Source organism: Gymnoscopelus braueri, assembly GCF_963280865.1.
Source record: "Gymnoscopelus braueri genome assembly, chromosome: 21".
In the NCBI taxonomy this organism is placed as follows: Eukaryota; Metazoa; Chordata; class Actinopteri; order Myctophiformes; family Myctophidae; genus Gymnoscopelus; species Gymnoscopelus braueri.
In genome coordinates, this window is record NC_137623.1 from 1,511,641 (window position 1) to 1,526,528 (window position 14,888).

A 14,888-nucleotide genomic window follows, 5' to 3' on the forward strand; every position below is an offset into this window, starting at 1 on the left:
CACACGTTTTTCTCCCGCTATTATTTATCGCGGGAGAAAGTATCGCGATATATCGCTATATCGCTATATCGTCCCACCCCTAGTGATGACATAACACAGCTTTCATGAATATTAATTATTCTTGATTACATTCACCTGTGTGAATCCCATAGCTGCAGGTTCCTCCAAACACAGCTGATTTTAAGTACAGAACTAAAGTTTTTAATCTCATTCAAGATGGCGTCCAGACGGTGTATTACTAATTTTAAACTTAATCTGCACACTAAACTATGCATCTGAATATGTATCTGAAAACATTATAGGTTAGAAATAAGCCACGTAGTAGCAAACGTGCTTCACTAGCCGTCTCTGTCTCACTTGTAAACAAACACTAGGCCTGTTGTGCCCACGGCTGCAGTGATATGAGATTCCAACATCCCATAGCCTGAAGGGATGGGACCTCCTGATTGGTTGAGACCAGGTTGAGACCACGTTTCCGACTGAAACTTCAAAATAAAATGACAGAAAATGTCACTGCACTGGATCTTTAAATAATAACTACACTAGATCCATTGGAACAAAGTTATTTTCCCCCCCATTTTCCTGAAAATTAAAGGTTTAACCACTTTAACCTTTTATACTTTGGCTATTAAAAAATAGCAGATCTACAAGCTCATGAGCTTGTAGATCTGCAATTTTTGCTTCTGGGGGGTCCCTGGAAAAACACATTTTGAGATGGGGGTCCGTGGTCAAATACATATCATTTTGGGGTCCTTCACATGGAACCGTTTGAGAACCAGTCCCCGGACCCTACTTTAACCTGTATGTCTCTATAGGAGAACAGGAGGTTCATAGACTAACCTGTATGTCTCTATAGGAGAACAGGAGGTTCATAGACTAACCTGTATGTCTCTATAGGAGAAGAGGAGGTCCATAGACTAACCTGTATGTCTCTATAGGAGAACAGGAGGTCCATAGACTAACCTGTATGTCTCTATAGGAGAACAGGAGGTCCATAGACTAACCTGTATGTCTCTATAGGAGAACAGGAGGTCCATAGACTAACCTGTATGTCTCTATAGGAGAACAGGAGGTCCATAGACTAACCTGTATGTCTCTATAGGAGAACAGGAGGTCCATAGACTAACCTGTATGTCTCTATAGGAGAACAGGAGGTTCATAGACTAACCTGTATGTCTCTATAGGAGAACAGGAGGTTCAGACTAACCTGTATGTCTCTATAGGAGAAGAGGAGGTTCATAGACTAACCTGTATGTCTCTATAGGAGAACAGGAGGTTCATAGACTAACCTGTATGTCTCTATAGGAGAACAGGAGGTTCAGACTAACCTGTATGTCTCTATAGGAGAAGAGGAGGTTCATAGACTAACCTGTATGTCTCTATAGGAGAACAGGAGGTTCAGACTAACCTGTATGTCTCTATAGGAGAACAGGAGGTTCATAGACTAACCTGTATGTCTCTATAGGAGAACAGGAGGTCCATAGACTAACCTGTATGTCTCTATAGGAGAACAGGAGGTCCATAGACTAACCTGTATGTCTCTATAGGAGAACAGGAGGTCCATAGACTAACCTGTATGTCTCTATAGGAGAAGAGGAGGTTCATAGACTAACCTGTATGTCTCTAAAGGAGAACAGGAGGTCCATAGACTAACCTGTATGTCTCTATAGGAGAAGAGGAGGTTCATAGACTAACCTGTATGTCTCTATAAGAGAAGAGGAGGTTCATGACGATGTCCTGGGTCAGGACCTCTGTGTTGTCGATGCGTAGCTTGATGCGGGACAGCTCCTTGGCTAGCTCCTCCCCCTGGTACTTCTCTCTGGCTTTACGGATGTCATTCAGGAGGGTGTCCTTAAACGATGCACTGAGAGAGAGAGAGAGAGAGAGAGAGAGAGAGAGAGAGAGAGAGAGAGAGAGAGAGAGACATTATGAATGAATGAGAGAGAGAGAGAGAGAGAGAGAGAGAGTCCTTAAATGAGAGAGAGAGAGAGAGAGAGAGAGAGAGAGAGACAGACAGAGAGAGAGAGAGAGAGAGAGAGAGAGAGACAGATTACATTATAAAACATACATTAACCACTTCAGCCCTATTTTATACATAGGCTATTGGAAAATAGCAGATCTGCAAGCTCACAACGCGTGGCATCGCGACGCGTTGTGAGCTTGTAGATCTGCTATTTTCAAACATTTATTACTTTTACTTTTGGTACTTTAAGTACATTTTAATGCCAATAATTTTTTACTTTTACTCAAGTATTTTTTTAATTCCGGACTGTTACCTGTAACAGAGTATTTCTACATTGCAGTATTGATACTTTTACTTAAAGATGGAGTGCCATGATATTTTTCAACCCTAAAACCTGATCATAAGGTATTATTATTATGTAAGGATTTTTTTCAAAAAAAAAAAGTGTACAGTAAGTGTTAAAATGTTGTTTTTATGTAGACACACCCATTAAGTATACCTGGTTTCACTTAGCACCACCCATCTAATCCAGTCCCTCCGCCTCCTCCTATAAGACCACCCACCTGTCCTAGTCCTTCCCCCTTATCACTAAAGGACTGCCCATGGTTCTGCCCATTTGTTTACAAAATGGCAGGAGGACAAATTGGACAAATACAGCCATATATGTTTGAACCTGAATCTGGTTCAGATGAAGATGAGGAGGAAGAAGAAGAACTACTCCACAACCGGAAAGCCTCATCAACCCTTTGCTCAAATCCCAAATGCTCATGTGTGCAACGGATAAATAAAAGGACAACTTTGTTTTTTTTTACAACCAAGGTTTATATTCTAGCTTGTAATTAAAGTAAATAAAAGATGAGTGTTATTATTTTTTCATTTACTGCTTTCTATAGTTTTAGCAATTTTCGCGATCTTTTTTACAGTGGGCGGGGGCATTCTGTCCGGTGGCAAAATATGCCTTTTTTACACAATAAAAAAGGTACGGTGGTCTTTGATGGCCAGATGTGAGTTATTGGGGGCTAGAAGAGCTACTGTAAATAATAATAAAGAAAACGCCGGGTTATTGTGTAAAAAAAATCATATTTAGCCACCGGACAGAATGCCTCCGCCCACTGTAAAAAAGATCGCAAAAATTGCTAAAACTATAGAAAGCAGTAAATTAAAACATTTTAACACTCATCTTTTATTTACTTTAATTACAATCTAAAACATAAACCTTGGTTGTAAAAAACTAAAGTTGTCCTTTAAACAGAACCATCAGTTGTCATACATTCTTACAGATGTGCCATGGTGATGTTCAATATCCTGTGATCCAAGTAGAACTTTATCTTACAATGACTATGGTATCCATTACATCAGTGACACTATTTATAGCATCACTGCACACATTTTACTATCATTACAATGCATTTGTATTCCTTCAACCTGACATTCCCATTTAAATGGGCTATGTATTCTTTCCATACATCCCCTTACTAGAAAATGGAAATAAAAAAGCTACAGTATATATTACAGTAGGCATATGCATATAAAACGTTAACTAGATGCTCTCATAATGTATTCAGAGCCATTTCCACCTTGATAATACACTTCTGTTTGCAGAGGCACAGATATTTCATCTCTTTTTTATTATATTGACAAACAATCACGCTATCTAATCCAACTGAACTAGCTCTAGCGACCCTAACGTTGGCTGAGACTGTTTGACTCGAGTTGGTCCCGCCCGCGTCGGTATGTTCTGCCGATTTAATGTAAATTTTTTACCTTCTGAACATCGTATGAAAAATCTAAAGCTAGGCGCCGTAACCTACATATGTCTGTTGTTCCGACGGCGTGAAACAACGCATCGATGGGCTCAAACAACCGTTTAAAACCTTAGTTTGTTGGCAGCCTGCGTTGAATTAACATGGAGGCTCGTCCCTGATCTAACTCTACGCCATGTTAAACGGCGATGCGCGTTCACGACCAGCACTATCTCTGCACGTTGAATTCAACGCAGACCGGCACAAAACCCCGGTTTAAAAGGTTGTTTCAACCCATCCATTAATTTCTTCACACCGTCGTAACAACAGACGACTGTAGGTTACCGCGACTACCGTTACATTTTCCATACGATGTTCAGAAGCGATCTTATTGACGCTGAACTAAATCCCACAACTAAACGGTGGGGGAGGTCACAGACACAAGGCCGATTCATGCTCCTAAATCATTTTATTGGGGCTGGCGGATGTTTTAATTTACCGGTAACGCTCCTGAGGTGCTGCTTTCTGTGTCTCCAGGATAAATGGTCGGAATAGAACCTGGCTTCAGTACTTTCCTGTTTGCAAATCCCATATTGACTTGCACTAAGTTGGTGAAGCAGTCATCAACAGAATGGGAACTACACACCCGAAGCCTGGTAGAGGGGGCTGAGGGAATAATCCTGTCTTTATAAATGAAATTAAGCCATTGATCACGTTTGTCCATGTCAATGGGCAAAGTGTGAAACGACTGTTTGATAGCTGTCACACAGCAGTTAGGCACAGAACAACCTGCCATGGTCACACACGTGTGTTTGAGGCAGCTCCGCCCACAAAAGGTTGTAGTATAAATGACAATGATAATGAGGGGAGGTGCGGTGGGTGGGTATGGGCATTGTTACGTCAGTATGTCGCTGTTTTTGGATTGGCACGTTTGACTCTCAAGGTTTCAGCCTCCAGGAAAAAAACTCCAAATAGTCAGAGAAGACATGAAACACCATAAAACCACCAGCGGGGGCCTTAATGAAGTTCTATCAACCTCATAGACACATGAAAAACAGAAAAAGTGCAAAAACATGGCACCAGCTCTTTAAGTAAAACAATTTAGTACTTTTTCCACCACTGGAGTCCATGCGTGCGTGCGTGTGTTTGTGCCTGCGTATGTGTGTGTGTGTGTGTGTGTGTGTGTGTGTGTGTGTGAGTGTGAGTGTGAGTGTGTGTGTGTGTGTGTGTGTGTGAGTGTGTGTGTGTGTGTGTGTGTGTGTGTGTGTGTGTGTGTGTGTGAGTGTGTGTGTGAGTGTGTGTGTGTGTGTGTGTGTGTGTGTGTGTGTGTGTGTGAGTGTGTGTGTGTGTGTGAGTGTGTGTGTGTGTGTGTGTGTGTGCGTGTGTGTGTGTGTGTGTGTGTGTGTGTGTGTGTGTGTGTGTGTGTGTGTGTGTGTGTGTGTGTCTCTCTCTCACCATGAGGTCACATGGATGTCCTTCAGAAGGTCTCTGAAGCGGTCGGTCAGAGGGACACACAGAGGTCCTAACAGGTTGTCCCAGCTGGGCTGCATGTACTCACTGGCCCGGCGCTGGGCGTCGCTCTCACAGTACATGTACTCGTTGTTAGGGGTCAACACGTACGGGATGAAGTAGTAGTTACCACTGGACGCCTGTAGGGGGGGGGGGGGTTAGTTTAGGGCCCTGTCTGTGTGTAGCCAACATTGTATCAGAGATTAATGAACGATGTTAAAGGGATAGTTCACCAAAATGACTTTTTTTCCTATGTATTAGTCACTCCATGGAGACTTGGATATGTTTTAGTTTTTGTCTCATTCCTAAGACAATAATGTGATGACCAGCGGCGGTTCCGTTAAAATGGTAAATGGTGCATTTATATAGAGCTTTAATCCATTTATATAGAGCTTTAATCCATTTATATAGAGCTTTAATCCAAAGCACTTTACATAGATTGTGCATTACATTCACCCATTCACACACACACACATGAATACACCCATTCACACAGCCATTCACACACATTCACACACCGATGGAGGAGGAAACCATACAAGACACCAAGCTGCTCATCAGGAGCAGTCAGGGGTTCAGTGTCTTGCTCAAGGACACTTCTACACTAACTCTGGGGGAGCCCGGGATCGAACTGGGAACCTCACGGTTCCCACCCGGCCGCTCTACCCCTGAGCCACTGCCGGCCCCTGTAGCAGACACAAAGAGTCTCCTTTGTGTCTGCTACCGGAACCGCTGCCTACCGGTCCGCTGGTCATCAAATTATTGTCTTAGGAATGAGACAAAAACAAGGGGGCACGGTGGCGCAGTCGGTAGCGCTGTCGCCTCACAGCTAGAAGGTCCTGGGTTCAATTCCGGCCGGGGACGCTGTGGACGCTGGGGGGGTGTGTTCTCTCCTCCGCGTCATCAGCGCCCATACCCTAGGTGGGGTTGGTGAAAGGGCCTACTCTGTGTGGAGTTTGCATGTTCTCCCCGTGTCTCCTAGGGTAGGTACCCTCACAAAAACATGCAGTAAACCTGGTCACTATACTGCCTCCCCCTGGTCAGCCAGGGCGCCTGATGGAGGGGAAAGGAACTGGTTGGAATAACGTGTTCCTTCCACGCGCTACGTCTAACCAGGGAATCTCCCCCCTGTCGGGTGATAAGAAGCGGCCTGCTTGCTCCTCATGCATTGAAGGAGGCATGAGCTTCAGCTTGGGCTCTCCCTAGGCTGGCAGAGGGAGAGTAGCGCCCAGGATTACATAGGCAATTGGCACTGGGTGAAAAAATATGGGTTACAAAATCGTGGGATAAAAATTATTTAAAAAAAAAAAAGGAATGAGACAAAAACTGAAATAAATCTCCATGAATGCAAGGCTTCATGGGGCGTGTAATTGTAATTGATAGAAAATAAGTCATTTTTTTGGGGTGAACTATCCCTTTAAGATCAAAGAAAGAAAGCAATAGAAACACAGGCAGTGGAAAGGAGAGATTGGTTCAAACAGAAGCACCGCGGCCTGGACTACACCAGTTCAATGTCCCTTTAGCTAAAAAAACTAACTGTTAAACTGTTGTTAAACTGATGACACTGGAAGATAGAGCTGAGGTGCCCTTATAGTTGAACAGTCAAGTTAATGCAAGTAAAACCAGTCAGTCAGTCGCTACAACATGCTACCAAATAAACCACCATCAGTGCTGCAGTTTTGAGGAAAAAAGGTGAGAAAAGCGTGCTATCTTTTGTTATATGTAGCTGTTGATATTGTATGAAGGCAAAAGAAAAAGGACAACAATTTTCACTAACAATCAATGTTAGTGAAAAAAAACACAGACTTAGAGAACAAAAGGTACATTAACAGTCAAATAAGAAGAACAAAACAGGTTTGTCTGTCCGAAAATACAAAAAATAATAGAAACCTAATTTAATCGACTGTCCTTTCTGATTATTGCTTCCATAAGTTTATTTTTGAAAACAGATGTATTTCTTGTTAGAGTCAAATGTGGGGGAGGAGCACATCCCAGTATGCTATGAATCTGTACATGATCTGTTTTATTAAGTGCATTGATTCTGGGCAGAGGTAAAGTATAGTGACCATTTAGTGACTGTCCAGTTTTATAACGTGATCACAGATCAGAGAGAGAGAGAGAGAGAGAGAGAGAAAGAAAGAGAGAGAGAGACAAAGAGAGAGAGAGACACTAGCACCATGCTCCGCCCTCATCACATGGTTAGTCAGGTTGTTAAGGGGTTAACATCCCAGCATGCATCGGGGCAGGCCTGGTACCTACTTTGTTGTGTAAGCCGGAGCCTCTATACTGAGGAGGCAACTGAGCCCATGACCCTACTTTCACTGTACGAGACGCCTACTCCACACACACACACACACACACACACACACACACACACACACACACACACACACACACACACACACATACACACACACACACACACACACACATACACACACACACACACACACACACACACACACACACACACACACACACACACACACACACACATACACACACACATACACACATACACACACACACACACACACACACACACACACACACACACACACACACACACACACACAGACACACACACACACACACACACACGCACACAAACACAAACACACAGACACGCACGCACACACACCGCACGTGCGTGCACACGCACACGCACACGCAAACACACACATGCACGCACACACGCACGCACACTCACGCACACAAACACACGCACAAAGACACACGCGCACACACACACCGCGCGTACACACACACACAAACACACACACACAAACACGTTTAAAATCCACGCATGTCCACAAAAAACACATTGATAATGTCATTGCTTCTCTAAGAAAATACGTAGAGATGATTTCATTTCAGGAGAGAGACATGCATACAGACAGACAGACAGACAGACAGACAGACAGACAGACATGCATATACACGTGCCTGTGTGTGCACTTCATGTCCTTGTGCATTTTATACCACAAATAGCACAAAGCGGTGTGTGTGTGTGTTTGTGTGTGTGTGTGTGTGTGCTCTCACATAAATCTCTTTGTGGCACAGACACACACACACACACACACACACACACACACACACACACACACACACACACACACACACACACACACACACACACACACACAGAGAGAGAGAGAGAGACACAGTGAAACTTACTGTGTTCTTCTGAGCCACCATGTCCTGTAAGGAGAGAGATAAACACATTTAGAACCTAACATGTCCTGCAGGTGTCTGTGGAAAGTGTGTTTTATTCACTAACTTAAAGGTCGGGTCTATAATGCATTATAATCACATTTATAATACATTATAATGTACTTATAAAGCTTCATAACATGTTTTAAATGATTATAATTATGCATAACAACTTATGACAAAGACACTTTATAACTGACTAAGTTATGGTAGTTATAATGTGCTGTTCCACTGAGCTTCATTTATTACGTTATAAACACTGTTATACGTTGTTAAGCATGATTATAAACATTAATAACTAATGATATAATGCATTATTAGGGCATTATAATGCATTATAAATGCACAAATAATGCATTATAGACCCCACCTTAATATACAATCTTAAAGAGATAGTTCACCCTCAAAATAACTTTTTCTCTATGGATGAGTCACCCCATGGAGTTTTAGTTTTTGTCTCATTCCTAAGACAATAATGTGATGACCGGCAGCGGTTCCGGTAGGAGACACAAAGAGTCTCCTTTGTGTCTCCTACCGGTCTGCTGGTCATCAAATTATTATTGAACTATCCCTTAACGCTTATTCTTATGCAGAGCCATAACTAGGGTAGTGCTAACGGTGCGGTTGTACAGGGCCTCGCACTCGGGAGGCCTCGCGCCACACAGGTTTTTTTTTTGTATTTTTTATTTATAAATATAAAAGTGAACAGAATCACGTTTATTGAGATTAACATTTAAAAAGTATGTTGTTATATTTTGTTTAAAAACACAATGTGAAATTCATGGTAGCTTACAATTTAATTCATTTATTTTTGTTTTGTTAAGAAGAGCTATACCAGCAGAATTTAATATGGGGTTAATATGACACCCGACTTGTTTTGAGGGCAAAAATAATAATAAATTGATCTTAAAAATGCAAAGAATCGCAAAAAGAATTGCATGCATGCTCCCGCTGGCCTCGCATTTCTCCCGCACGGCTCTGTTCTTATGCCATATTTATTCTTGGTTTGCACACGTGTGTCGTGCATCAAAACACAGCCGACCAGCGCGTCGTCAGCTTGTAGATCTGGTCTATTTTCGACGCACCACGCGGGTGCAGAACAAAGTATAAATAAGGCCTCACATTATTACAGTGACACGTTTACCACTGTAACAGCTGTTTGCCTTGAGAGAGCACACACACACACACACACACACACACACACACACACACACACACACACACACGTTCCAGGAATAACATTTTGTTCAGAGAAAAGAAAAGAATGGCATCCATGACTTGTGATTACATCCACACACACACACGTGTGTGTGTGTGTGTGTGTGTGTGTGTGTATGTGTATGTGTATGTGTATGTGTGTGTGTGTGTGTGTGTGTGTGTGTGTGTGTGTGTGTGTGTGTGTGTGTGTGTGTGTGTGTGTGTGTGTGTGTACCTTCAGTGACAGAGCGGTATCAGGGTCGGTGTCGTGGTAGAGGATGACATTGTTGGCCATGTCAAAACTCTCTCTCACCCCCAGGTGGTAAAACAGAGACGGCTGACGGAACACATCACTCATATCTACTACTGCTATGTCTGAGAGAGAGAGAGAGAGAGAGAGAGACAGAGAGAGAGAGAGAGACAGACAGAGAGAGCGAAAGAATGTGCAGGTTTAGCTGCAAAATGTGTGGATTCCTGTCACAAGAAAAGGACAACCAGTAGGACACAGATGTTTTACTTTCTCCTACTATCTCCTTTATTCATGTCATTTCATTGATTGTATATTGTTATGTTGTTTGTTGTTTATGTCATACTTGTAATTGTAAAGGCTATTGAATTGAAATTAAAATAAAAAACTGATCCAAAACAAAACTATATATTTCTTAATCATTTCACCCAAAACGTTTATAACAAATGATGACTACTAATATAAAAAATAACACTGTCTGCCAGTTATGTAACATAAGAGATTTAAATAGTATTAAATCTGATCTAGGCCAAATGATTGACTGATTTAGGCCATTTTTTGGCAATTTCTTTGGCTTAAGTCACAAAACCATGTGTGCAAAAAAAAAATCCCTATTTTGGCCTAAATCACACTAGGGAGTTAAAGGCCATTATACTAAAAGGGGAGTGAACAGCATGATCCTTTTCTATTAGGAGATTCAATAAGGCCATTTTACCAGAGGTGGCCAGTGTCATGAGGAGCTGACTGACTTAAGCAAAAATATCATTTTCCACAAAAACATGACTTAGGCCGTTAGTTTAGCAAGGTGACGAAAACTAAACAAAGGTTCTTCCATAAACGTACATAACGAAGGCAGGTAAGGCCAACGAGAACACAGTCAAACACAGAGTTTAATTAGACACAGGGATAACAGGACACAGGTGAACTCAACTGACAATCAACACAGGGATAGGCTGGAGGACTAAGAGGACACAGGTGGAAACACTGACCAATCACAGGACTGGTGAGACAAGGCAGGTACAGAACTACAGGGGCAGACAGGAAGGCAGAGAACAATACTACAAAATAAGATACAAACACTACTACAAAATAAGATACAGAACACTACTACAAAATAAGATACAGAACACTACTACAAAATAAGATACAGAACACTACTACAAAATAAGATACAGAACACTACTACAAAATAAGATACAGAACACTACTACAAAATAAGATACAGAACACTACTACAAAATAAAAAAGTCATTGTTTGGAATTGCGACGCATTGTGAGCTTGTAGATCTGCTATTTTCAAAAGATTTGTATACATTTTATACATTTCAAAACATAATGAGTACTTTTTACTTTTGGTATTAACTCTTTGACTGCCAGAGTATTTTCATAAAGTACTCCCCCAGTGCCAGCAATTTTCGTGTTTTTTTATTTTTATATTTTGAATTTTTCTCATGAAAATAATTTAAGGACACATAATGTAAAGACCCAGCACAAATCCGCCACTAGAGGGCAGCACATGACAGCTTGATCCATGTCGTTGGGTCTCTCTCACCCTTCTTCATAGATTAGACAAGGAAAAACATGAAAACGGATGTGACGTCCCCCCCATTGTTTTGATCGGCGAAAATTACGTTGTGATATACGACGGCGATGACTGATCGTCACCCAGACCATAGATTATAGAAGAGAACCGTTCCGTTTGTCCGTTATACCGTGTGAAAACCCGTTTATTTACCTATTTTGGACGAAAATGACTGGGGAAAAGAATCAAAAACCGGAAACGGAATCCAGGTCATGGAACCGGATGCAGATGTCCGTGAAGTAAGTGGAACTCGAGAATAACATTGAATATTAAGCAGCATAGCGCAATCAGAGATTAAACAATGAACGCGCGTCCAGCGCGTCGAGCGCGTCGACGGCCAACTGGACAAAGTAGCACTTGACGCGTTATCGCGTCGTCCGCAGTCAAAGAGTTAAATGTAAGTTCATTTTGATAGTAAGTAAATTTACTCAAGTACATTTATAATTCAAGACTTTTACTTGGAACAGAGTATTTTTACACTGCAGTATTGATACTTTTACTTAAGTAAAACATTTTAGTACTTTTTCCACCACTGCTACAAACACAAACACACACACGCGCGCACACACACGCGCACACGCACACGCACACGCACACGCACACGCACACGCACACGCACACGCACACGCACACGCTCCTATACCTGCGTCATAGAAGGTGTCCAGCACGGTGGTCTCTCCGAAGTCCAGGCGTCCGAAGGTGACGGTGGTGAGCAGGGCGCTCTGGTCGTCACAGGCCCGCTGCAGACACTGCAGAGCGCCCGCCTCGGGGCTGCTCGCCATCACCGCCTTCAGCCCGTCGTTCAGGACGTACACGGCCCGCAGGGAGCGCTGTTTGGCCGGGCCGGGCGGGCTGGGGCTGCCGGCGCCTCCCGACACCTCCAAAAAATAAATCACACTTTGTTTATATAATACAGTAACAGAGGTGATGACACTGTGATGATGCAGAGGGCCATTGTATTTACACACTCACTCCAGAGGGACATGTTGCATGTTATACTGTCAATAATGTATATGTCTGGCAGACACCACTTATCTCTGTATTTTGACTTTTTTTTGTAAATTAATGCCCTACTTCGTCATGTCACACAAAAGTAGTAAAAATAGCCGATCTACAAGCTCAAAACGCGTCGCAGCGCGGCGCGTTTTGAGCTTGTAGATCTGCTATTTTTGCTACTTTTTTTTATTGGAATCCTGAATTTTTTTTTTTATTAGAATCCTGAAAAGTTAAAGTTTGATCTAATTTCAGATGCATTTAGTTATACTTATGTTAACTTTATGAACTTAAATACAAATACATTGGACATAAAAAAGACAACAGAATGTTAGTACTAGTCATTAAGCTACTAATATAGACTGAAGTCATTCAAGCGGGTCATGTTTGCATGTTTGGAATTGTAACAGCTGAAATCAGTAATATATCAGTATTCTGATATTAACCTGTGGGCCACATTAAGTGAAGGTGGGGGCCGCCAGTTGCCCATGTATGATATAATATAACACGTTTCATACAGCACAGATGAAGTAGTGGCCTCCCTCCTGGTGGCGCTATAATAGGACAAAGTTAAACGGGTGGCATTTGTTCCTCAACGTAGTGCGAATGTGCGCGCAAAGTTCCACCGCGATCGGACGCTGCGTTCATGATTTGTGAATTTGTTTTTGTTCAAGACGGGTCACTCCTGCAAACTACAGTAGATGTCAATCTTATAGCCAATCAGAATGGAACATGAAAAATAAAACAGATCCGTCTTGATCACATGACTATAGAGATAATGTGTACCGATTTGCGTGATGTTTGGAAAAATGGAGTAATGTAAAAATACATATATTTTCCATACGTTTTCCATAATAATTGGCCTGTTATAGCGCCACCATGAGGCAGATAAAATTTCAAGTGGCATTTCTTCCTTGGCCATAGTGGGAATGTGCGTGCAAAATGCCACGGAAAGTGCATGCTGTGTTCATGATTTGAGGCATTTTGTTCAAAACGGAGCACTCCTGCAAACTTTGGAAGCAAATCTTGGATCAGGATGGAATATGAAAAATCTGAAAGACCCGTTTGGTTTAATGACCATACATGACATTACAGTCATTTAGCAGACACTTTTATCCAAAGCGACTTACAATAAGTGCATTCAACATCACTAAAGAGATACTGTGTACCGATGTGTGGGATGTTTGGATAAAATCTGTAGGAGTAGGCCTACTGTCAATTTTTTTGTGTGCAAAAAGCGGCCTCCTGGTGGCGCTATAACAGGCCCATGTGAAATGTTTTGCCCATTTGGGGCAGATGTTCTGCTCTGGCATCCAGGGAGTGTGTGTGTGCACAGTTTCACTGCCATCGGGCCAACGGTGCCGGAGATTAGCTGTTCACAGACGGACAAACACACACACTCACGGACGGACAGACAGACAGGGTGCAAAACATACTCTCCTCCCGCCATGCCAAGACAATAAAAGGACCTTAAAACCAAACCTCTCCCCGGTCTCCTCCTCCTCCTCCTCCTCCTCGGTCTCCTGCTCCTCTCTCCCGGTCGAACAGACAGCCTCCTCCTCCAGAGTGTTCTCCTAGAGAGGAGTCCTGGACCCCCGTGCATCCTGTCTGACCCCCGGCCTCCATGATGGAGAGGAGGACGACTTTAGGAGGTTTTATTTTATTTATTTTGTTACTTTCCTTCCGCAGACACACAATGTTCTTCAGCTCCTCTCCTCTCCTCTCCTCTCCTCTCTGGTTGTTCTATAGTCCTGGATCAGGTTCTACCATTAGATTCTATGTGTCTCAGTCAGTCTTGGTCTCAGTGGTGGAAAAAGCACTCACATTCTTTACTTACGTAAAAGTATCAATACTGCAATATAAAAATACTCTGTTACAAGTGAAAGTCCAGAATTCAAAATGTACTTGAGGAAAAGTGCAACGGTATTGGCATCAAAATGTACTTAAAGTACCAAAAGTAAAAGTACTAAAATTATTGAAAATAGCAGATCTACAAGCTCACAACGCGTCGCGTTGTGAGCTTGTAGATCTGCTATTTTCAAATAGCCTAGGTATAAAATAGGGCTGAAGAGGTTAATGTATGTTTTATAATGTAATAATGTATGTATGATATATGAGGTAACTAGTAACTAAAGTTCTCAAATAATTGTAGTGGAGTAAAAGTACAATATTTGTCTCTGAGATGTAGTGGAGTAGAAGTAAAAGTATTGGAAATTGGAAATAGTCAAGTAAAGTACAAATAGCCTACCTCAAAATGTTACTCAAGTACAGTACTTAAGTAAATGTACTTGGTTACTTTCCACCAACTGCTTGGGTGTCTTGGTCCTGACAGTCAGATGACATCCAGCCTTCAGCCCGTTTTCTCCTCTCCAAACATCCACTAATAAATCATATTAAAGACCCGGCCCGTTATCCAGTTATCACACAGAGCTTAGAGAGACA

The 14,888-nt window shown here is 42.2% G+C and overlaps 2 protein-coding genes across 2 annotated transcripts in view; both read right to left on the reverse strand.

Moving 5' to 3' along the window:
• Nucleotides 1–14,072, reverse strand: part of map3k15 (mitogen-activated protein kinase kinase kinase 15) — a gene marked incomplete at both ends in the record, with an annotated part of 56,220 nt that extends 42,148 nt beyond the window's left edge. Inside the window, 6 exons of the mRNA XM_080418308.1 lie at nucleotides 1,696–1,864; nucleotides 5,161–5,354; nucleotides 8,392–8,415; nucleotides 9,860–9,999; nucleotides 12,097–12,331; nucleotides 13,929–14,072. Coding sequence (XP_080274434.1) covers nucleotides 1,696–1,864; nucleotides 5,161–5,354; nucleotides 8,392–8,415; nucleotides 9,860–9,999; nucleotides 12,097–12,331; nucleotides 13,929–14,072 — 906 coding nt within the window. The remainder of the gene's footprint in view (nucleotides 1–1,695; nucleotides 1,865–5,160; nucleotides 5,355–8,391; nucleotides 8,416–9,859; nucleotides 10,000–12,096; nucleotides 12,332–13,928) is intronic.
• Nucleotides 14,073–14,149: 77 nt separating this feature from the next.
• sh3kbp1 (SH3-domain kinase binding protein 1) overlaps nucleotides 14,150–14,888 on the reverse strand; it is a gene marked incomplete at its 3' end in the record, with an annotated part of 71,071 nt that continues 70,332 nt past the window's right edge. The window contains 1 exon segment of the mRNA XM_080418309.1: nucleotides 14,150–14,209. Within this exon segment, the coding sequence (XP_080274435.1) occupies nucleotides 14,150–14,209 (60 nt within the window).